At 46.8% G+C, this 24,056-nt stretch overlaps 1 protein-coding gene across 1 annotated transcript in view; it reads left to right on the top strand.

Moving 5' to 3' along the window:
• Ago2 (argonaute RISC catalytic component 2) overlaps positions 1-24,056 on the top strand; it is an 87,229-nt gene that overhangs the window by 40,424 nt on the left and 22,749 nt on the right. Inside the window, exons 3-12 of the mRNA XM_036207738.1 lie at positions 2,352-2,472; positions 7,178-7,359; positions 8,043-8,179; positions 9,571-9,705; positions 10,211-10,298; positions 11,955-12,102; positions 13,597-13,716; positions 13,870-13,992; positions 20,757-20,890; positions 23,415-23,599. Coding sequence (XP_036063631.1) covers positions 2,352-2,472; positions 7,178-7,359; positions 8,043-8,179; positions 9,571-9,705; positions 10,211-10,298; positions 11,955-12,102; positions 13,597-13,716; positions 13,870-13,992; positions 20,757-20,890; positions 23,415-23,599 — 1,373 coding nt within the window. The remainder of the gene's footprint in view (positions 1-2,351; positions 2,473-7,177; positions 7,360-8,042; positions 8,180-9,570; positions 9,706-10,210; positions 10,299-11,954; positions 12,103-13,596; positions 13,717-13,869; positions 13,993-20,756; positions 20,891-23,414; positions 23,600-24,056) is intronic.

Raw genomic sequence — 24,056 nt, 5'->3', positions numbered from 1 at the left:
GGCACTGGCGTGTGGCTAGCGGTGGTCACGTGACCTGTCAGCGTCCTGGCTGGAAGAAGCCGAGGTTGCCATGGTTTGAACTGCGTCAGCTCGGTTGCTGAGCAACTGAGGGGGCTGGGAACGGCAGACTGAGGCCAGGGCCAGCCCACCAGGCTTGCAAATTATTGGGAGAGCTTCTGGCTGGTTAAATCTGGTTAAATATGCAAACCTGTAATGTTTTCCATTTTTGCTGTTAATTGTGGTATTCCTTAAATGGGTCCTGTCTCAAGATTATGATGGTCAAAGTGGTGTGATATTGGAAATAGTGTTTTGCCCAATTGTGGGATCTCCCCAGTATTTTGTGCTTGCCATGGTGATCCTGTGTCCCTAGGATGCTACTCCCATCCCTAGTGGAGAAGAGCGCAGCAGGACAGCTTGGCAGTGGACTCAGCAGGCAGGCAGCTGGGTGCTGATTTCACGCTTTTCCCATGACCTGGGCATACCTTTCCCTTGCTGCCCCCGCCCTGCCCCTGTCTCCACCCCTTTCTCACTGTTGGATGCACAGTGGTCTGTGTGAAAGCCAAGGTGGGCCCAGTTTTGAGGCTCTGTGTTGGCTCAAGGTATGTCACTGTTAGTGCTGCGACACCATGATGAGTCCTGTGCGCCTCAGTCTCCAGCAGTGCCATATGTCCCTCCAGCCCAGTACTATCTACCCTAATAAGAGTCCCATACGGCCAGCCCTCGGGAAAGAGCTAGGCCCCATGTTGTTGCATGAGGACAAGGCTAGACTAGCCCCAAATATAGTTACTTCAGGGGAGTATATACCTGCTGATCCATGTCCCTTTCCTCCTGTGGTATAGACTGCTTTCGAGGTTTTTAGAAGGTGGGCCATTGGGTACACATACTAAGGTAAAAACATCATATGCCTCCTGGCCTGGTATTTTAGTTTTAAGTGATTATCTCAAAGGGATAGAGAGTGCCAACCTTAACAGACACGGGGAGTGTGATCAGTGGCTCACCCACGTGTTATGGCTGGATGATATCTACATTAATAGGTGATGTGGTTTTGTTGGACATAGTAATAAGGACACATAATAAGGACATATTTCTTAAGGCACGTAGTAAGACAACCTCAGGCCCCAGATATCTAAGTGTGAAAACACAATGAGCGTGGGAGGCTACAGCAGGAGGATCGGTGAATTTCCCAACACCCACATCAAGTAACTGACAGCCACCTGTAGCTCCAGCCCCAGGGAATTCTCTGGCCTCTGTGGGCGCTGCACTTCCATGCACACACCCACACACAATACATGTAATTCAAAATAAAACAAAAATCTTTCTATCAAAAAACAAGATAAAATACAAGAACAATTTTCAAAATGTTGGTGGGTCTGTGTTTATGTAAAAGCTTGGATTGTTCATAGCCAGGCTCCTCCTGGGAAGGCTGGGCCAGGCAGCAGGCTGAGCAGACTTAGCTGTCACAGTGAGGATGCAGTCACATAAAACCTGCATAGTTAGAAATTAGCCAAAGTATGCGGGTTTGTGTTGGTTTGTTTGCTTGTTTTTGTAAAGAAACTTCTAGAGCTGTAACAAAAGTCAACAGCCAGCATGGTTACTGCCCAGCAGATCCTAGGGTTTAGGAAGTAGGATGCAGGGGAGAAAGGTCATCGTGGCCCTTACCACTGCCCCTTGCTCTCTGTGACTCTGTGCCTCGGTGTCCCTGCATATAAAACACCAATGGTAGTGTGACCTGTAGGTTCTCAAGAGGTGGAGTGAGTTCTTCCCCATCCGCAAGGAGAAGGCCCAGTAGCTGGCTGCTGGTATCCTTGTGTTCACTTTAACATCTTGGTGAGGTCAGGAACCTAGTGCGTGCCTGGTGTTCAGCCCAGGGTTTCCTCCTAGATGTCTCTGCTTGACTTGGGGAAGGGTAAGTGAGGGGTTTCATTTGGTAAGATGTTGGGTTGTCCTTAATGCCAGTGACTGCTGCAAGTGTGGTGCCTTGTTGTGTACCAGAAAATGTGGTCTATGGACTATGGGGAACACTCAGCCTCACAACAGAGGTATGGGTGTCCAGTCTACAACTTAAGGACAGAAATTCCAATGGCTACCCTTCAGTGTACCTGGTACTTTGAGGTTACAGTAACATCCACATCTGTCCTGTGTAACTCACTTGTGTGACCAGGAAGATGAGATAAACCCACTTCAGGTTCTTGGCTGATCCCCCACTACTCCCTGTCCCCTCCTCCCACAGGATGGAGAGCCACATGGAAGCAGAAACCCTAGTCTCCTAAAGTGGCTTCAAGCTAGTTTGTGTCAGGCAGATGCCAGCCCTGTGCCGCCGGCATTGACATTTATTGAATTCTCTGTTTCAGGGAAATAGTGGAGCACATGGTCCAGCACTTTAAGACCCAGATCTTCGGGGACCGGAAGCCAGTGTTTGATGGAAGGAAGAATCTGTACACTGCCATGCCCCTTCCAATCGGCAGGGACAAGGTGAGGCCACAAGCTAGTGCAGTGAGGTTCAGACATGTTCCAAGGGTACTTAGTTCTCTGAAGATGTACAAAATCTCTTTATCTGGGAGGCAAGGGCAGCGGCTGGCTGGGGGGCTTGGTCATGAGGTGTATGGTGTGTGCTGAGGTTTGCAGTGAGGCTGGTTAAATGCAAAACATACCCCCAAGTGCAACCCACAGACCACTAGACACATAGACACAGCCCCTCCGTGTGTGTGTGTGTGTGTGTGTGTGTGTGTGTGTGTGTGTGTGTGTCTTACTGGCAACATAACAAGGCAATGTACTATAGCAGCCTCCTCTGCAGTGAGGAGGAGGAGGAGGAGGGGGGTGAGTCAAGCTGGTGAGGTGGCCATAGAAAATGGTTACCTTCCCTTATTATTTTTATCTTTATCTTGGCTTTATTTAAAAAGTAATAAAGCTTCTACCCAGACTCTGATACGTCTGAGAATGAAGGAACAGGCACATTTTCTGTGGGGCTGAAAACAGTTGTGTTGCTAAGTGACCAAGTTCCTTGGCTCTTCTGTGCCTGTCTGCATCCCCAGTGGGGCCAGGCAGTCTCCGTACCTGGTGGCTCTGCTCCATGTCACCACACCGACAGGAACGTACTATGTGAGGGCAGGGAGAGGGCCAATGACTACACAGCTCTGTGTGTGTCATGTTCTGATCTTGCTTTTCCCAGTCACCAGTGGTACGTGGGTTGTCGCTGCCACTCCAGGGTAGGATGATGGGCGTAGGGTTCTGAGTTGGAGGGAATCCCAGGACTGAGTGTGAATGAGCTGAGCGGGCTCTCCCTGGCAAATTAACATGCTGTGAATTTGAGATTTATTGATCTTAAGGTTTTTGTGTTTAATTTGCACATTTGTTTTTGTTGAACGCTCTATAAGAAAGAAAAGCATAAGGAGTTTATTCACAGTTTTGTTGGTACAAATTTATAATTAGATGCTAGGAGGAGCATGAGGAGAGCCCTCCTGAAGGAGGGGTGTGGCGTCTCCGCTGCTCAGATGTAGACGCACAGTCACGGGAGTTAACAGCCCAGGCTGGGGTGGAAATTGGTGTGGGTATGCCTTTCTTAGTAATAGGACGTGACACAGGCCGCTTCCCCTTGCCAAGCCAACTACCTCTCCGGTGCAGATTGGTGCATCTTGGGGTCTCAGATGCAGTGTGGGTTTCATTACGGGTCTGTGGGCTTGGTGTGCTCCTCTAGTCCCACCACAGTGTAGTGTAAGGAGCAAGATTTGAAGAGCTCCAGCCCACTGCCCAAGACATGAGCACTGGGCAGGGATGGTAGATGCAGTTATTGTCTGTTTGCACTAGCTTGCTCAGAGAGCATCTGGAGTCCCAGAGAGCTTGGGAGCCTTTCAGCTAGCACAGGGGTTTCCCTTCTGTCTGAGCCAATGAAAACTAGTTTTTCTCTCTTTTCCTACCAGCAAAGCTTTGCCTTTGTGGCCTTTTTCTTTTTTGTCATCTGTAGGAAGAAAGGACTCTCTCCTTGAGTCCATTAGCTCAGCATCCACCTAGTGGCTCAGTGGGGACTGTAATACCTGGTGTGGGTACATACCAGTGTCTACATCACATCACCTACCTGATGAGCAGTCCTCTCCAGATCTCTTCTCACTCCTCTATTGATGTTCACCTCATGACAGCAACTCCTCAGGGCTGAGAAGACTTGTGTCCACCAAGCCCGAGGCCTCACTTTGAGATGGGACAAAACTGGGAGGTTACGTACCAGTTGCTCTAACTTTGGGACTGAAGTCCTCATTTCTGTTTACTTTGGTGCTGTGTCCAGCCAATGACTTCTTTTGCCAGCTGCCTTCATGTGTATAGCTTCTGAGTGCTACCTCCTAGGCCAGGGCGAGTTTAGTGTCCCCTTCCTAGATGGAAGTTATAGCTGAGATCCAGCTTGTGAGAGCCCCTCTCTGTGGCTGCTAAGCTGACCTGAAGGTGTCCAGTAGCCAGGAGCCTCTGGAGAGGGGAGGCACAGGAGACATCCCTAGGGACCCTGTGGTGTTTGGACTTGGGACATGCTGCTAAGAACTCAGTTAAGTCTGCGTATGGCCACTCTTGTCACCTGCCGGGGTGCGTCTGTGTCCCCAGCATCCTTCACATGTGTGCTGGGGACGCGGGTGTACAGGTGTTTGGAGGACCACTGTTCTGGTTGACTTTCTGTTGCTGCTGATAAACACCATGACCAAAAAAACTTGGAGGGGAAGGGTTTACTTGGCTCACGTGTCCTGATCATAACCCATCACCAGGAAAGGCAGGGGAAGAATGAAAGGCAGGAACAAAGACACAAACTGAAGCAGAGACCATGGAAAAATCATGTTTACTGACTTGCTCCCCATGGCTCGCTCAACTTACTTACTTTTTCGGTTTTCCAATATCGGGTTTCTCTGTGTAACAGTCCTGGCTGTCCTCTAGCTTTGTAGACCAGGCTGGCCTCTAACTCACTGAGATCTGCCTGCTTCTGCCTCCCGAGTGCTGGGATAAAAAGCATATGCTGCCGCCACCACTGCCTGACAGCTTATTTTCTTATACAACCCATGACTACCTACTTAATTGTGACACTGTCCACAGTATGCTGAACCCTCCCTTATCAATCATTAATCAAGAAAATCTCCCTACTAAGCACAGCTGGTTCTTCAGCTCCAGCAGACTAGCATCAGTTGTTTCGATGAAGCATAAAAAGTTTCACTGACACAGATTCTTAATTCAAACATGTCACACCGATGGCTCTGATAGTCTTTGTTTCTCCCTGAAACTTCCCAAGACAGGCTTCCCTTGTCTGCACTACTCTCAACATCCTTAGCCTCCAAGCTCCCATAACAAGAGCTCACTAGGCTCTGAGCACTTCCAACCACCTTCCAGAAGAACAACGTGGTCAGGTCTGTCACAGCAACACCCCACTTCTGATACCAGTTTCTTTCTTTTTTTTCTTTTTTTTTTTTTTTTGGTTTTTTGAGGCAGGCTTTCTCTGTATAGCCTTGGCTGTCCTGGAACTTGCTCTATAGACCAGGATGACCTCAACCTCACAGAGATCTGCCTAACTCTGTCTCCAAAGTGCTGGGATTAAAGGCATTCACTGCCACCGCCTGGCCTGACACCAGTTTCTATTCTTGTTCAATTTCTGTTGCTGGGATAAAAACAAAAGCAACCTGGGGGAGGGAGGTACTTGCCTTAAAGTTGAAATATCATTGAGAGAAGCCAAGGCAGGGGCCTTGTCTCTCAAACATTGTTGAGAATAGCCAAGTCAGGGGCTTGGAAGCAGAGACTGAAGTTGACACCACAAGAGAATGAATATGAATCACTGGCGTGCTCAGCTTGTTTTTTTTTTTTTTTTTATACAACCCAGGACGACATGCCCAGGGGCAGCACCACTCAAAGTGGGCGGGGCCCTCCTACATTAAGAAAATACTTACAGGACAATCTGTTAAAGGCAATTCCTCAACTGAGGTTCCCTATTCCCAAGTGATTCCGTTTGTGTCAAAATGACCAAAAACAAGACCAAAAAAACCTACCCAGCACAGGCTTTCCCAGAAAGCCTTTAGGCGGCAGCTCCCTGGGCACATCGAAACAGGATATGACCTGCACGTCCCCGTCAGGAAAGGATGCATGGCACCAAGCCCTGCAGCTGTCCCTCCAGCCTGGCCAGCACAGTGGTTGTGACACCAGACACCTGCTGGTGCTGTCACTCCTTCTGTGGGGATGGGGGTAGGTGGCCCCTGCAGCTGAGGACAGGGAAACCTTAAGACACAGCTGCTTCTGTGTGTTCACAACCTCCCCAAACACTACTTCTTTGTGTCAGGGTGCAGCTCTCTCCCCTCTTTGTTTCTTAGTGGTGTGCTATATCAAAATACACTTCTTTTTGTTCTCAATTGACTCCTCCTTGCAAGGATGTCCAAACAAGAGCTGCATGCATCAGTCAAAACCAGTGTTTTCAGAGGATGGGTCTATAACCAGCTCACCAGTCTTCCCTACCCAGGTTGGTACCATGTGATGTGCCAGCCATTCTTCTGAACACACATCTGGGTTGTGTTTCCCTCTGAGTAGTGGCAGCAGGCCAACCCAAAGCCCAGTCCCCTCTCTGCCCTTTCCTGGCCCCGGGGCCTTGGGCTGTTGGCCAGCCCAGTGTCTGGTGATGCATAGAAGATGTGTGAACCAGTCTCCTTGCTGGAAGTGTTGGGTACTAAAGGATAAATAAAGCATTCCAAGAACACAGGACATGTCAACAATAGATAACAAAGCCACTTTGCTCATGCCCCCAAGTTGTGGACCACTGTCACGATGCACTGCTGTAGGTATGGACCACACAGTGGTGGTCCAACAGTGGACATTAAGTTCCGGGTAGATTGAACAAGTGTTAGAGGAGAAAAGTGGCCATGTTGGGGATGTCATGAGTGTCCTGTGTGCTGAGAGGATTGATCTGAATGCGTTTTTGACCACTGTCCAGTATGCTGGCCACCAGCCTCACTCAGCTGTGTGATTGCACATTTGTTAAAAAGTGAATAAAATTGAGGCTGGGGAGGTAGCTCAGTTGGTAAAAAATGGAAAGTAGTCGAGGAAGACACCTAGTGTAGACCTCTGGCCGCCTCCACACATGCACATCCCTGCACCTACCCAAAAAAAATTTTAAAAATTTAACTTCTTGTGCGTTTTGGGAGGAAATGACCTTTGTGCTTTGGTCTGGCAGGTGGAACTGGAGGTCACACTGCCAGGAGAAGGCAAAGATCGTATCTTCAAGGTTTCCATCAAGTGGGTGTCATGCGTGAGCTTGCAGGCATTACACGATGCACTTTCGGGGCGGCTGCCCAGCGTCCCTTTTGAGACGATCCAGGCCCTGGACGTTGTCATGAGGCACTTGCCATCCATGAGGTGAGGACATCAGCTGGGAGGGGAGAAAGGGCCATGAGCTGAAGCTGAGTGTTCTCAGAAAGATTGAGATCTTGACCAAGCAAGGGAGGAGCCAGTGGAGCCAATGGTGATGGCCAGACATGCCATCTCTGGGGCACACAGTCTGAGATGGGAGAGGGTAGTGTTAGAAAGCTGCTCCTGACTCAACTTCCCTGGACTAGGAAGACTTGAAAGGGTCTGCCCAGCTATGTGCAGTGTAAGATGAAAATGAGGAGGAAAGAGCATGGAAATACCAGCTAGAGCCTGCATTCTGCATGAGTCTTAAGGCCGCAGCTGTAGGCAGAGCCTGTTCCCAGATTAGCTCTTGTCCCTTGGAGAGATTCATAAGGAAGGTACGTACCCTCGAAGTGTGGAACAGTGAGTCTGAGCTAGAACCACAGTGGGTCTTGTCTCACACTGACACTGAGCCTTGAGAGGGGTCCCCTTGCACCTCCATCAGCTAATGTGTTTAAACATCCGACGGTCTAAGTCTACAGGGCTACTGCTTACTCTGAGTAAACGCAGACTGCAACTCTGTCAACTGAGCACGAATGGTCTCAGAGTATAGGTGTGCCTGCAGGGATGACTGAAGGAGAGGCAGAGAGTCAGCCTGGCACTGCCTGCCTGACTCCATCTGATGAGGAGAGGGCTTGTCTCACTGGCAGGTACACCCCTGTTGGCCGTTCCTTCTTCACTGCGTCTGAAGGCTGTTCTAACCCCCTGGGTGGGGGCCGAGAAGTGTGGTTTGGCTTCCACCAGTCCGTCCGACCTTCTCTTTGGAAAATGATGCTGAATATTGATGGTAAGCCCAGAGCTTCACTGCAGGGTAAATGGGAGCCATGCAGCCTCCATTTCGTGGGGTGGAGACTTGAAAACATGCAGAGGAGGCCAGACCTTAGGAAGGATTCTCATAGCTACCTTTAGCCTCTGGTGGAGCCAGAGATGTGGTGTGTTACCAGCCTGTGTCAGTCATCTCTGATGTCTGAGGTGGTTCATAGTTGGGTATCAGAGCCTTCAGAGTATTCCATTCCCAGGGACTCTTGAGCCAGCCTGGAGAGCTGCCCCTGCCAGGCCCTTTGTACTACTAGAACACCCCAGGTGTGGGGGTGGGGCTATGCCCCTCACTTTCTCTCCATGTTTCCTGATTACTCAAGTTGTTGTTTACACTGAGAAGGGTACCATTAGGTGCTGATGGATGGCCACTGTCGATTGGTCCTCCAGCTTTGGCATTGTATTAGAACTGTCACCGCTGTGACAGGTACCTAGAAGAAACCATTTAAAGCAGTAAAGATTGGCTCAAGGTTTCAGAGGACTCAGTTCACAGTATGCTGGTGTTGCCCTTCTGAAGCTGACCACCATCGCAGAGAGTGTGACACAGCATAGCTGTTCATCTGTCTCATCTCACGGTGGCTGGGAAGGAGGTGGATAGAAAAGGGCCAGGGATAACTGCATTCCTGAAGGCACACCCCAGCGGTCTACTTCTCCAGTCAGGACCTCCATCTGAGATTTACAGCCTCCCAGAAATGCCATCTGATTGTGAGTCCATTAGTCCATTGGTTGGTTCAGAGCCCCCACGATCCAGTTAGCTTTCAGTGATGGGCTCCACCAGAGCCTTTTGGGGACATTGTAGCTCCCGTGCTTCCCCCCTTGCTTCAGGAGAGTCTGGGTCATGCTTTGTGCTTGACCCGCTTCTGTCTGCCAGAGACCTACAATCAGGAGGAATGCCACCTCCTCGCGTAGGAGATAAGTTCTGGCAGTAGCTCCAGGAAGGCCCCAGGTCACATCTTGCTCAGGTGCACACTGATGTCAAATGAATTGCATGAATGGAAAACCTCAGAAATGCCTCTTGCAGAAGGCAGAAGGAGGCCAGAAAAGCCTACTGGCTGTCCTCTGTCAGGCTAGACTTGTTCAAGACCACAGTAATTCTTTGGATGACTTCTTCAGACTCAGCCAATCTCTTCCCATTGCCTGTGGCTAGAGACAAGCATGGAATCTCCTTGGTCAGTCCCTACCTTGGGGTGTGGAGCTCTGAGCATAGTGGACATTGGTTTTCTCATCACAAAGGGCCAAGGGGAGCCCCAGAGAGGAGAAACTAAGACCAGTCCTCATGAGCTGCAACTAATTAGACATGTGTGTTATTCTAGATGCCTCCATCAAACGTTCTTGTCTGTCTCTTGCTTTTCCTGCACACAGTATCAGCAACAGCATTTTACAAGGCACAGCCAGTGATCGAATTTGTTTGTGAAGTTTTGGATTTTAAAAGTATTGAAGAACAACAAAAACCTCTGACAGATTCCCAAAGGGTAAAGTTTACCAAAGAAATTAAAGGTAAGGAACCACCCAGCAGACTGGCTCGGGGTGAGGGCCCCCTTGAGGTCCCTTCCCATGCATGGATGGTGTTCTTATTGTACTCTGACGAGGGAGGTGGGAGCTGTGGGAAGAGGGAGCCACAAGGCACACTGACTCTGAGATAGATAGTTGGAACTCATGCACAGAGGGGTCCATGACTCGAATGAGCACAACCACGCGGGTGGGAACAGTTAGGATGTCTGTCTGAGCCACAAATGTTTGGACTAGAATCACCCTTAAAGAGGGGTAGGGGTGACACCCAAGTCTTACTGTGCTGAATTTTGCTGGCAGAAGGCATCTCTGGACAAGATGGATCCAGCCATGGCATCCTGAGGATAGCCTGCATTTCTTACTCCTGAGCTCTAGAACCCCAAGGCTTCAGATGTAGCCAGAGCTGCCCTGTGTGGAAACTGATTCCGAGTGGGGCTTGCCCTGTAGGTGCATGACAAGAGCAGCTCTGACTCCTGCTGCTGTCTGTCACCAGGTCTAAAGGTGGAGATAACGCACTGTGGTCAGATGAAGAGGAAGTACCGTGTCTGCAATGTGACCCGTCGGCCTGCCAGTCACCAAACGTAAGGCAGCTAAAACAGCCGTCCCTCCTTCCAAACCCAGGCCTGGAAGTCATAGGACTGTCCTGCAAGGATTTTTCTGTGCTCCTAAGATGCTAGTAGCTACTTTTGTGGCTCATTTACTTACTCTCCACTCTACAGAGAGAACCCCAGGGGCTAGATGAATGCCTCAGTAGTTAAGAGCATGTCTTGCTCTTGCAGAGAACCCCAGTTCAGTTCGCAGCACCCATGCTGGGCAGCCCACAACCTCCTGTAGTTCCAGCTGCAGAGCCCTCTGGTACTGCCCTGGTACCGACATCCACACATGCACAAATCCACACACACACACACACACACACACACACACACACACACACACACACACACGATTTAAAATATAATAAGTTGGGATCTTTTGTTTTTAAATTTATATCTTCATTTTTATTGTATGGATGTTTTGCCTGCATGTATGTCTGTGCACCATGTGTGTACCTGGTCCCCGGTGCATACACCAGGCTGGCTTGGAGCCACTCGCCAAGATGACTCTGCTTACCGGGTGCTAGGATTTAAGGCATGTGCCACATGGCCAGCAAAACAATTTAGGAGAAAAAAAGGGGAGTGGGGGGAGACCATAGAGGGATGGATCAGTGGTTAAGAATACTGGCTGTTCTTCCAGCGGTCCTGGGTTCAATTCCTAACGCCATGTGGCAGCTCACAATCATCTATAATTGTAGTCCCATGGGAGCGCATACCTGATTCTGGTATGCAGACATATACATAAAAATGGATAAATAAGTCTTTTCAAAACAAGCATATGCATTCCAACATAGAAATCTTACATGTGCAGGGGAGTGGAGGATGTGACCTTAGGTCTTGGAGGAGCAGGGACACCTGTGGGCACCCATGGCACAGCTGTCTAGCTCTGCTGGCTGAGGCAGTTGTAAGGGCTAACACAGTGTCTCTCAACTAATGTCCAGTCATGCTGTCATTTGCCTAGTGGCATGCATACAACTGACTGTGTTTAGGAGACAAGTGACAAGTTTAGACACTGTACCCTGCTCTGGGTCTGTTGCTCCTAGTGAGAACTTGTTGGTCTTTTTCATTCCCAGAAAACAGACGGTTGCTAGGGTACCTGGTCCTCATGGAACAGCAGGGTCTGATGGACTAGATCTGTGTCCTGTCACCCGCCCATTGAACAAGAGGTGACAGATTACCTGGCAGTCTCCATGGAAGAGTCAGCTTAGGAAGGCCAGGCCACATGGCCTGTCCCACCTGGGAGCTGTTATCCCCCAGCATGTGACACATAGCTCACCTCCCCTATTTATGTCTTGGTCACCTCCTTTTGCCTCAGTCCTACAGGGAGGCCCTAGATCTGAGACCAGTGTTCTCTTATCATGGAAGGCTCCAATTTCTTCTAGCCATTGGGAACTATAGGGTGTAGGAGTTCCTTAGAGTCACCACGGTCTGCTGGGAAAGAGACTTTCTGGATTCATCTTCCTGTGTCCTGAACTGTTTAGTGGAAACTGTGATTGGTGTGTTTCTTAGCTGTGTGGCTGGTTGCTGTTTCCCAACAGGCATGGGCAGCCTGAGAGTTGCGGGACTTGGTCCTGGGGAGGTATGTTGGAGCTCCAGTGTCCAGGGAGCCTGGGAGGTTCGTACCTGAGTAATGTCTTTCCGCAGGTTCCCGCTGCAGCAGGAGAGTGGGCAGACAGTGGAATGTACAGTGGCCCAGTACTTCAAGGACAGGCACAAGCTGGTTCTGCGCTACCCCCACCTCCCATGTTTACAAGTTGGACAAGAGCAGAAACACACCTACCTTCCCTTGGAGGCAAGTCTCTGCACTACCCCCTCAGCTGGGGAGGAGAAGCCCCAATCCAGCCCTGCCTCACTGGTGTTCTAGGACTCAGCCAATTCATGGAATTGTTGAGATTTGTCCCTTTTGTGTATCCCTCCCCCCAAAATGCCATAAGATTAGCAGCTTGGCTGGGAATCCCTGCCACCCCACTCCAACCCCCCCCTTTTTTTTTTGGTTTATTTCGAGACAGAATTTCTCTGTGGTGTCTGTCCTGAATCTGGCTCTGTTGACCAGGCTGTCCTCAAACTCACAGAGATCTGACTGGCTCTGCCTTCCAAGTGCTGGGATTAAAGGCGTGCACCACCACCACCTGCCAGCCCCCTTCTTAGGCTCCTCACTGTGTAACCCTGGCTGGCCTGGAATTCTCAATGTAGACCAGGCTAGTCCCCACCTCAGAGATCCCACATGCCTCAGCCTTGTGAGCCCTGGGATGATGGGTGTCTTCCTTAGGCTTTCAGTTGCTGTTAGGGAACACCATGACCAAGAGCAACTTGGAGAGGAAGGGGTTAATTTCACACTCTTCCACTGTTAATCACTGTTAATCAGCTAAGAAGTCAGGGCAGACACTCAATCTGGGTAAGAATCTAGAGGTAGGAGCTGAGACAGAGGCCATGGAGGTGTGCTGCTAACTGGCTTATTCCCTCTGGCTTGTTCGGACTGCTTTCTTATGGAGCCCAGGACCACCAGCCCAGGGTGATATCAACCACAATCGGCTGGACCCTCCCACATCAACCACTAATTAAGAAAATACCCCCACAACCCGATCCTTCCCCCCCCTCAATATTTTTATTGATTATTTGGGAATTTCATACCATGTACCCAGATTGCAATCATTTCTTGGTCTTCTAGATCTGCCTCTCACCCTGTGCCCCTCCCCCAGAGAAAAAGAAAAAACAAAATACAAGTCCAATTTGTGTCGCCTGTCTACTTGTGGTCCAACTCCCAGTAATCAGCCCTTAGAGAAAACTTGAGTCCTTCCCCACCTGCACCCCACCAGAAGCCCTCAGGTGTGGAGAGCTGCATTTCAGCACCCTTAGCATGATTCTTAAGAGTTCTCTTTGATGGTTTCCTGTCTAGGCCGTTACTTTTGGGGGTGGGGGGGGGTTACAGGCTACAACCCCATCTTAGGGAAGCAGTTTCTCATTGAGGTTCCCATCCATCAGATGCCTATAGCTTGTGTCAAATTGACCTCAAATTAGCCCGCATAACAGATGTGAGGCACTCTCTTTGCCCAGCTCAAATCCAGATCTCTAGATTGGTACCAGTGTCCCCAGCCTCTGTGACTGGCAGTGCCACCCAAACTGAAGGGACACAGGGCTGTCGGGCCAGGTTTACTCAGAAGTTCTGTTGTGAGTGGTAGGCTATGCAGCAGCCCTACCACTGCCAGGGCTCTGGCTTGGATACTGAGCCCCTGAAAAGTCTCCCTACCACAGCTCATGTGTTGACATGTATGGGTCTTCTTTGTAGGTCTGTAACATAGTAGCTGGGCAGAGATGTATTAAAAAGTTAACAGACAATCAGACCTCAACCATGATCAGAGCAACAGCCAGGTCGGCACCAGATCGTCAAGAGGAGATCAGCAAATTGGTGAGCACTGGGTTCTCAGCTTCCTCCAGGATGGGGCACCATGGCAAGGGCACCTCTCAACTCACATTCCTGTGCTGTGAGCAGAGATGATGGCTCCTGGAAGGAGCACACAGGCCTCCACTGACTTGTCTTCCTCTGTTTTCCTTCCTCAAGATGCGTAGTGCAAGTTTCAATACGGACCCATATGTTCGTGAATTTGGAATTATGGTCAAAGATGAGATGACAGATGTCACAGGGCGGGTTCTGCAGCCACCCTCCATCCTCTATGGGGGCAGGGTAGGTACATATGGGTGGCATGGTGCGTGTATGTGTGCGTGCGTGTGTGTGTGTGTGTGTGTGTGTGTGTGTGTGTGTGTATGTGTGTGTGTGTGCTTGTGTGTGTGTGTGCATGTGTGTGTGCATATGTGTGTGTGTGTGCGCGCGTGCGCGTGCATGCAGGCGGGTGTACAGTGCAGGCAGAATAGCCGTGAGTTTTCTCAGGTTTGTAACCACCCTTACTTGTGGGGTAAACACTGGGCACTACAGGTGGTTGCTCTGAACTGTACCCATTGATCCCATGCATGACAAAGACTCTCATTTTTTTGTGTCCTTTTAACAAGTTTGCACATTGCTTTTAGTGTTTCTAAAAGTCTGTCTTATCTCATCAAAACCCCACCTCCTTCTTAAAGTTTTTCCAGATGCTGTCTGACTCTACTCACCTCCATCTCTTCATCTAACCATCCACTCATCTGACTCCACTCAGCCTCATCCATTTATGTTGTATATTGGGTGTAGGTGTTCACATGGGTCCTGTTGTATATTGGGTGTGGGTGTTCATGCAGGCCTGTGGAAACAAGACACAGGCACCTCAAGGGTAATTCTTATAGCCTTTCCCAACTGCCGGGTGGATTCCTCTCTGGACTGAACCATAGTCATTTAGCAAAGGGCTTTTTCATTGGTATACAATTCACACCTTTAGCAAGTCAATTCAATATACCAAAACCTCTTAAGTCCCCCAAAGGGACAATGCCAAATGCAGATTCTCAGTAAAGCAATACCAGTGTTCTGGGTTGTTCTAAACTAAGTTTTCATGGGCTTTGAACCCCTAGGAAACTCTCAGATAGGACTTCAAAGAGAAGGTACAGGAGACAGGAGGTAACAATCATAGAAGGCAGGTCAAAGCTAGGTGCTAACACTCCAGAGTCAAACCAGGTGTAGCTCTGTGGGAATTCTCCCAACATATCCCCCTTTTTATATGCAACAATCAATTTTTTTGGAGATTATGTAGATTTACAGTAAATACAGCCTTTTCTCTATTTTACAATCTCATGTAAGTAAGCCAAAACACCTTTTAAAGCCAATAAGGTTACTATAGCGCAAGAGTAACACTTGCTAAAACAAGAGATCTATTGAAGTGATTGAGTCCCAGGGTTGAATGAGGGTGTAGCATCTGCAAGGCTTTCCCTAACAGCCATTCCTGTCATAACAGGTCACCGTTTTGTAAAAGTTCCCTTAATTTCTTGCTATAAATCATAAATCATTTGAAAAGAATCAGGGTGACCCATCAAATGCATTTTAACTTTTCCCAGTCATACTTGCTTTCATTAAATTTTCAAGGTGTAATACAATAAGATGTAACATTCCAACCACATTTTAATTTTATTTGCTCCTTCAGTATTTCTAACTGATCTCCCAACAATATAACAGCTCGTCTCAAATCAGCTAACTCATTAACTATCTCATTATTTTATTTTGTTCAGTCCAAAGTTCTGTAGAATGCTTATGCCAGTCTCTAACGAACTCAGCAGTTTGAATTTCTTTATGAAGCGCCACTCCGGCTGTTGCAGCAGTAGCAGTCAATGCAATAGTTCCCATAATAACTGCAATAATCAGTCCAACCATTCGACGTGTTCTTCTTAATATTCTTTCAGCGAGCTTCTGTACAAGGACCATCAGAGGTGAGTCTTGCCATGGCCTCAACAACTTACTGGTATCCAGATTGCTGGCCTTGCTCTAAGAATGTATAGACTTTCAGAGGTTAAGTTTAAAGACATTAACACAGGTATGAAGGGTGCAGCGTTCACAAATGATGCTGTAATTATTAGGGTGCCATTGTATTTAGGCCCCTTTAGTAGCAAGTATGGTAATGGTACATATGCCATGAAAGGATGGCTTTGATTTGGTCTAAAGGACAAAGTATTCTTATTCTTAATGTTTAGCTTTCCTTCCCACACTTTAAGAGGGTGGAAGGTACTTGCTAATTTCCGTAAGTTAGTCTGAATGGAATTGCCAAATTGCAGGAGAGGACTTGACATTCCAACTCCATGTCATTGAATAGGTTCATTACCAGGAGAACTAATTTTTACAGTTTCATTCAAACTATAACACTTCCATCTTAACTCTGAGTGAGAATATTTTCCTTGAGGGAAGCCTTAAGGGCTCCAATCAATGACGTCTCCATGGAAGATATTAATTAGCACTGAAGATTTCTCAGTCTTACATGGTTGCCAATGCACCCAGTCAGATTCCTTGTTGGTAGCCCACATCTCACAGAACGGTAGATTTGTGGAACTAATGGCATTAATCTCCTGTCCTTGAAAACCATATACATGAAGCGTATAAAACTTGTTATGATAATAATGGGTAGTATTGACCATGGATAGCCATACTGGAAAGGTTATATTTAGACATTGAATTCCATTTCCCATACAAATAGGAACTCCTTGTACTCCTACAGTATAATTTTTAATCTCTTTACCCTCCTCCATTGGCTGAACAGGACCTCAATTGTTATAAGGACCAGGTAGCCAAGAAGATTCATTAACCACTACTCAAATACCCGTGTCTCCCCAGCTTACTGCTAAGTTAATTGGAGGATTAGGGGGGAAAGCTTAATAATTATGATAAGTTTCTTTTACCTGCACAGTTACCACCAGTAGCATACATAGCAAGGTATAAATTTGTAGCATTCTGAAGTTTCTGAGTCATCAGAATTATCGCCTCCCCTTTGTCACAAAAATTCTTAAACTGTCCCCAGGTGGGAGGATTAGCTGTCTGCTCCAAAGGCCTTTTGTGTTTTTTTTCTTCCCAGAGGCATCTCAGCAGCCTAAGCATCTAGAAAATTTCTCTTGCTCGTGTCTTAAGTTTTATTAACTTTGTTGGTGTCCACAACTTCTCATTTCTCCTGCAGAAACAGAAACATAACCTCGACCCTAACATGACACTTTTCCCTGGACTGTTTTGATGTTGAAACGTTGTGATACGCGGGCTGATGAGTTCTTCATCAGTTCTTTCCACAATCCAGTGTCTTTCAGCAGCTATTGTTTCTGTCATCCAGCCTATTCCGGGGGGTCCTCATATCCCCCTTTTTGTTTAGCACGCATCTCCTTTAGAGTATGATTACCCTCAGTTGTTAATTGTCTTGGACTGTTTAAATCTGAGACATCCTCCAAAATTTGAAACAAATTACTTAATTCTTGAGTAGACAATTCAATGGTAGGATACAACCAATTAATCTCACCTAAAATTTTTGAAACTCATTAAGAATGTGGAACTGATCCCTCCTAATCTGTACCTTTTGTGGTTAAATTCTCTGTTTTAAATTTAAATCCTAAATAACTAAGAGAATCCCCTCTTTGTATTTTTCAGGAGAAATTTGTAATCCCCAACAGGGTAAAATTTAACCTTCCACTTTAAACATTTTTTTCCTAAGGTATCTGTATCAGAAGCATCCAATAAAATATCATCCATATATTGATAAATAATAGATTGAGGAAATTGTTTATGAACCATTTTCAGTGGTTGTTGTACAAAATATTGACATAAGGTTGGGCTATTTAACATTCCCCGGGGAAGGACATTCCAATGATACCGCCTTACTGGTTGAGCATTATTATAAGTAGGACTGTAAAAGCAAATTTTTCTCTATCTTGTTCTTGTCAAGGAATAGTAAAGAAGGGATCTTTTAAATCAATAACTATAATAGGCCAGTCTTTAGGTGATAAAGAAGGTAAAGTAATTCCAGGCTGTAAAGATCCCATAGGTTGAATTATCTTATTTATTGCTCTTAGGTCAGTTAAAATTCTCCATTTTCAAGATCTCTTTTTTTAATTGCAAACACAAGAGAATTCCAAGGACTAGTAGCTCTATGTGCTTAGCGTCTAACTGTTCTTTCACTAGTTGTTCAAGCTCCTGCAGTTTTCTCTAGTTAATGGTCATTGCTCCACCCACACAGGCGTCTTAGTTAACCATTTAAAGGCAGAGCAGTTCAGTTACTAGAAGTGGCCCCAACTCCAAATTGGGATAGCCACTTTCTCTTTTATGCTGTCATTGGACAACCCGCATAGCCTGCGATTTCCCTTGACAATTTTTCCTAATATCTTCCCCAGGAACATACCCATCATTTTATGAGCTGTTTCTCAAATTGTAGGAATATTAATATGAGTTCCCCATTGTTGTAACAAATCTCTCCCCCATAAATTCATGGCTTAACAGCTACATAAGGCTTTAACGTTCCTATTTGTCCTTCCAGGCCTTATATGTTTATTTAATCAATTCTACACTCTGTTTTACTTGAGATAAGGTTCTAATGTCTACAAATTTATACATCAGCTTTAGTGTCTAGTAGGCCTGAACTCTCAATGCCATTTATTTGTAATTCTAACTTTAGCTTCTTATTATTGATAACAGTTTGTCCAAATACTCTCTCTTCAGTAGTTACAAAACCTCCTGCCCTATAATTGGAGCTGCTTTACCTTTAAATATGGGAGGAATAACAATTGAACAACTTTACAATGAGCATTTATTTGCACAGTCCTTTTCACATAAGCCATCCATAAAAGCATTAAAAACCATCTCCATAGGATTTTAAGGGGTAACTTTAAGCAATACTATGGAATAGTTTTATAAAATTTTAAAGAAAGGATCCTTTTTATAGATCCTGTGTAACATGTTAATTTAACTTGTCAGTTATTAACATGTGGATCAAACAATTTGACTGTATTTTATTTAGTGGAAAAATAATTTTTATAGGCTCTTTATCAGTAAGAGATCATTTTTTTAATGAGCTTTTACCTTAGTAACCATATTATCTAATAAGCTAACAGCTCAATCTGTTTCAGGTGTTACATTTTTATAGAATTTAAACAAGTATTTCTAGAAAGCAGGAGTCAAATTTTCAGTAATGATAAATAGACAAGAGCATACCCAATAATACAGTTTAAAATCATGAATTTTGTTCTTTTAGTACATTTACTAATAAAATTAAACATTAAGTTAACTAGACAATCAAGTGACGAGAACATCCTTTATACAATGAATGACTAACATCTCTGGAAATTCAAGCAGCATTGACTTAGTACCTTATGCTGTGACCACAATTTTTTTTTTTTTTTTTTTTTTTTTTTTTTTTAAACTAGAAGTTATACTTGTTTAAAAGTATGTCTCTTGGGGTTGGGGATTTAACTCGGCTGTAGAGCACTTGCCCTGGGTTGGGTCCTCGGCTCTAGTTTAAAAAAAAAAAAGATAAAAGTATGTCTCTCTTCCACAAAGGGACCATTGATAATGAGTTATTTCCACTATTAGGGAAAAATAAAAAACATTTACCACGAAGGGATCTTTAATATTGAGTTATTTCTGCTCTGAGGGAAAAAGCAAGAAACATTTAAACCAAAGTTAAGCAAACAGACAACAAGAAAATTCTAAGCTCTGGGCCTGCTGTGGCGGCTGGAGCTGCTGCGTGCAGCCCACCTGCTGTCTTCCTTTGTAATCCCTCACACTGCCCTGATGGGCAGATCTGTGAAAGAGCTGTCAGGCAGAAAGGGCTCTGAGTATTTCAGCTATCCTCAATTTCTTATACTGGAAAGAGTTTTTTCTTCTTCCATTTTTACTAAGAAGAGGCCTTTTTCTTTCCTTTATTTTCTCTCTTCTTACCAGGAAAATCTTTTTTTCTTGATTGATTGAACATTTCTCCCTTTTCTATGGGGAAATTTCCTTTTATTTCCTTTCTTTCCCTTTTCTCTACTAAGAAGGGCCTATTTTCTTGATTTATTCTTTGTCCCAGAAGCCATTCTCTTTCTATCTTTAAAAATTGTGCAGTTACTGCTTTTTCTTTTAACAAGCATTTTAGTATTTTTTTGCTTCTGAGATGGGGAGTTTATTAAATTCCCCATGACCCTGCCAATCCTGGAGTCCTCTTACCCCGAGAGTGAACTTTCCTCCAATCCTTAAGATATCCAGATTCTCTGTTCTTCTTGTCTAACGTTGGGCGCCAAAATGTTGTATATCAGGTGTGGGTTCATGCAGGTCGGTGGAATCAAGACACAGAGGCACCTCAAGGATGATTCTTAGCCTTTTCCAACTACAGGGTAGATTCCTCTCTCTGGACTGAACCTCAGTCACTAAGCAAAGGGCTTTTTCATTGGTATACAATTCACGCCTTTAGCAAGTCAATTCAATATACCAAAACCTCTTAAGTCCCCCAAAGGGACAATGCCAAATGCAGATTCTCAGTAAAGCAATACCAGTGTTCTGGGTTGTTCTAAACTAAGTTTTCATGGGCTTTGAACCCCTAGGAAACTCTCAGATAGGACTTCAAAGAGAAGGTACAGGAGACAGGAGGTAACAATCATAGAAGGCAGGTCAAAGCTAGATGCTAACACTCCAGAGTCAAACCAGGTGTAGCTCTGTAGGAATTCTCCCTAAACATTTACCTATCCTTTCCTACCTCTATCCATGATTCCAGCTCTGCTCATCCCATCCTTCTATCTACTCATTTATTCATCCCTTCCATCCATTCATTTGACTCTTCACTCCAGTCCACCTACAAGTTCATCATCTGTCCGGCCAGCCAGCCATTTCTCATCTAGCTTGCCACCCTCCATCTAGAACCTGCCATGCTGTCCATGTGTGTGGGTTGTTGACAGTGCTGGGTAGGGGGTGCTAGAGAGATGGAGACAACACACCAGCCATGGCCTGGTGCACTGGGAGTCATTGTTGGTCGGGGGAACCAGCAGCAAGAGTGTTCCCGTTTGTTCCCTCACTCTAAACCACTTTATTTACAGAACAAGGCAATTGCCACCCCTGTCCAGGGTGTGTGGGACATGAGAAACAAGCAGTTTCACACAGGCATCGAGATAAAGGTGTGGGCCATCGCCTGCTTCGCACCCCAGCGCCAGTGCACGGAAGTTCATCTGAAGTAAGCCTGCTTGAGACCTCCTGGTCTTGTTTCTGTTGGTCAGAGGGTGGGGTTGTTGGGGTTCAGATGTCAGCGGTTGGAAGCCTTTCTCTAACAAAGAACACTTGCCCGAGGGTGACTTGAGATGAGAAGAGGTCAGAGCACCTGAAATACCACACACAGGTGCCTGGGCTCAGTCTCCAGTACAGAAAAATGACAAAAAGCGGGATAAAAGTCCAGGCATGGAGATGCACACCTGTAGTCACAGTCACCCGGGAGGCTGAGGGCCAGAATTTCCTTAACCTCAGCCTGGGCAATACTTGACTCCAACTCAAAAGAAATTAGTCACTAAGGAAGTAGACACTTAACTCAGGTTTCTCCTTCCTTCCTTCCTTCCTTCCTTCCTTCCTTCCTTCCTTCCTTCCCTCCCTCCCTCCCTCCCTCCCTCCCCCCCTCCTCTCTCTCTCTCTCTCTCTCTCTCTCTGTCTTTCTTTCTTTTGTTTTTGTTTTTTCGAGACAAGGTTTCTCTGTGTAACTTTGTGCCTTTCCTGGAACTCACTCTGTAGCCCAGGCTGGCCTCGAACTCACAGAGATCCGCCTGCTTCTGCCTCCCAAGTACTGGGATTAAAGGCATGCGCCACCACCGCCTGGCTCTTTCTTTTTTTAATTCATGGTCTCTCTGTGTAACTCTGGCTATCATGGAACTCACTATGTAAACCGAGGCTGGGCTTGAACTCAAATGCTGGGACTAAAGGTGTGCACCACCATGCCTAAAAATTTTACTTAGATTTATTTGTTTGTGTGGCAGGGTGGATATGTGTATAAGCCACTGCAGCATGCATGTGGGTGTCAGAGGCTAAACTGAGAAAGTTGGTTCTCTCTTCCCACCATGTGGGTCCCAGGGATTGAACTAAGGTCGTCAGGCTTTCCCCAAGCACCTTTCCCTAGTGCTGCTGTGCAACATCTGCATTAAGTGAAACGAAAAACAGGGAAATGGATGGGAAGGGATTGTAAAACAGGGCGGCAGGGGCTGTTCCCTACGCATGTGAGGGGAGGGGTCACAGCGAACCCAGGAGGCTTTGGCATATACTTTGCCATTTTTCCAGGAGCTTGGGGCAAGTGGGTACAACAGGCCGCAGAGGCCCTGCTTCTCAGCCCAGGACACTGGGAGTGTTGTTGGGCCAGTGGTAGGGGAGCCTGGGCATGACCAACCTTGACCGGTGCCAACAAGAATGTGCCCTGGGGTTGTACTTTTGTTCCAAGGTTAGAGGGAAATGAGACATTTGTTTTCTGCCTCTCTGGGGGCAGTAAAAGGAGGACCCCAAAGCCGGCAGGGTGTAACTGTCACCTGACCACCTCAGCAAGAGGCCATTCAGTGACAGTGTCCAGTGCAGGGCAGAGTACACTGGCTGGAGACTGTCTCCCGATGATTGGTGTGGCATGTGCTTCTAACAGAAGGAGCCAGAAGCCCAGAGAAAACAAAGGAGAGGAGAGGCTGGGTACTGGCCACCTCCTGCCCACCTTCCACCCGTGCTCTCTCTATCCCGAGGCACGCCCACCTGTTGGCATGATGGCAGGTGTAAACACATGGGTTCTGTATATGCAGCGTATGTGGAGGTGAATACTGACCCACTAGGTGGGAATCTTCCCTGCTGATTGGACATGTTCTTACTCTGGAGCTGAGCAGAGACGCAGTCAGTCTCAGGGTCACCTGACTTTGCTTGACTGCCACTTGCCCTACATTCTCCTCTTTCTGTGTCTGCTAGCCCAGCTTGTACCTGCATGGCTCAGAAAATCCACACTGTGTCACTAAGGGGAGACAGCAAGCATGCATTTCATATCTGCCATTTTATCCCAGCGTAGTCATCCCTGGGCCTTGCATGGGTGTGTAGGCCACTCACCCCTTCCATGGATTGATAGAGCTTTGATTTATCTGAGATTTAATTCTAGCATGGCATAGTACCTACCCCTGCCTCTGGCCCTAAGAGACCAAGGCAATGAAAAACTTACTTCTTCGTTGTTTAGACAGTCTCGTGTGTCCCAGGTTAGCCTAGAACTCAATATGTAGCCATGAATGACCTTGAACTATAGACCCTCCTGCCACTCACAAATGCTGAGATTCCAGGTATCCACCACCATCCATGCCTGGAATGTGTAGTGTTGGGGACCAAACCTTTTGCATGCTAGGCAAGTACTCTATCAACTGAGCTGCATTCCCAGCCCTGAAGAAATTTAATTCTAACCTGCATAAACATGTTTGTTTGTTTGTTTGTTCTTTTTTTTTTTCTTTTTTTTCAAGACAGTGTAGCCCTGTATAGCCCTGGCTGTCCTGGAACTCACTTTGTAGACCAGGCTAACCTTGAATTCATAACTCAGAGATACACCTGCCTCTGCCTCCTGAGTGCTAGGATCAAAGTCGTGGCCCACCAATGCTCAGCAGCATGCTCCTTCCGCCCCCACTTTGTAAACCTTATTCAGAACCCCTAGTTGATATGGCTTCCTTACCATCCACTATACATCTCACCAAGGTTGCATTTTCCCTCAGGTCCTTCACAGAGCAACTGAGGAAGATCTCAAGAGACGCTGGGATGCCTATCCAGGGTCAGCCCTGCTTCTGTAAATACGCACAGGGGGCAGACAGTGTGGAGCCCATGTTCCGGCACCTGAAGAACACCTACGCTGGTCTGCAGCTGGTGGTGGTCATCCTGCCTGGCAAAACTCCTGTGTATGGTAAATGTCAGCTATCTGTAGGCTTTAGTGAGTTGAGTGGGTTACAGTGGGTATGGGTTGCCTGGTTCCCACCCCCATCCCCTTCCTGTTGACTGAACTGAGTGGTTGCTTCTTGCCCAGTTCTAGGCCAGAGAGAGGAGAGGGGGGTCTGGTTGCTTTCATCACTGTTTGGAGTCATCCTCATTGTCTTGCATGAGGCCATAGTCCCAGGAATCTAGCAACTCTCTGTGGCCCATAATGTGACTTGAGGGTTGGTTTCATGGTCATGCTGTGGCTGTGGCACAGTGTTGGCAGGTGGAAGAGAGTCCCTAATATGCCAGTGTTCCTTCCCTGAGGAAGCCCCACTGACTCTTGATTCCCCTGGCCTCAGCATATATAACCCCTGTTACCACCCCAGTCAAGGGTGGACTTCCTTATGTTAGAGGGTAGTTGCTCATTCATCAGTGCGGAGCCCAGT

Source organism: Onychomys torridus, chromosome 16 (assembly GCF_903995425.1).
Source record: "Onychomys torridus chromosome 16, mOncTor1.1, whole genome shotgun sequence".
Lineage (NCBI taxonomy): Eukaryota > Metazoa > Chordata > Mammalia > Rodentia > Cricetidae > Onychomys > Onychomys torridus.
The sequence above is the reverse complement of the archived record's forward strand: the minus strand, read 5'-3'. Positions and strand labels throughout refer to the sequence as shown.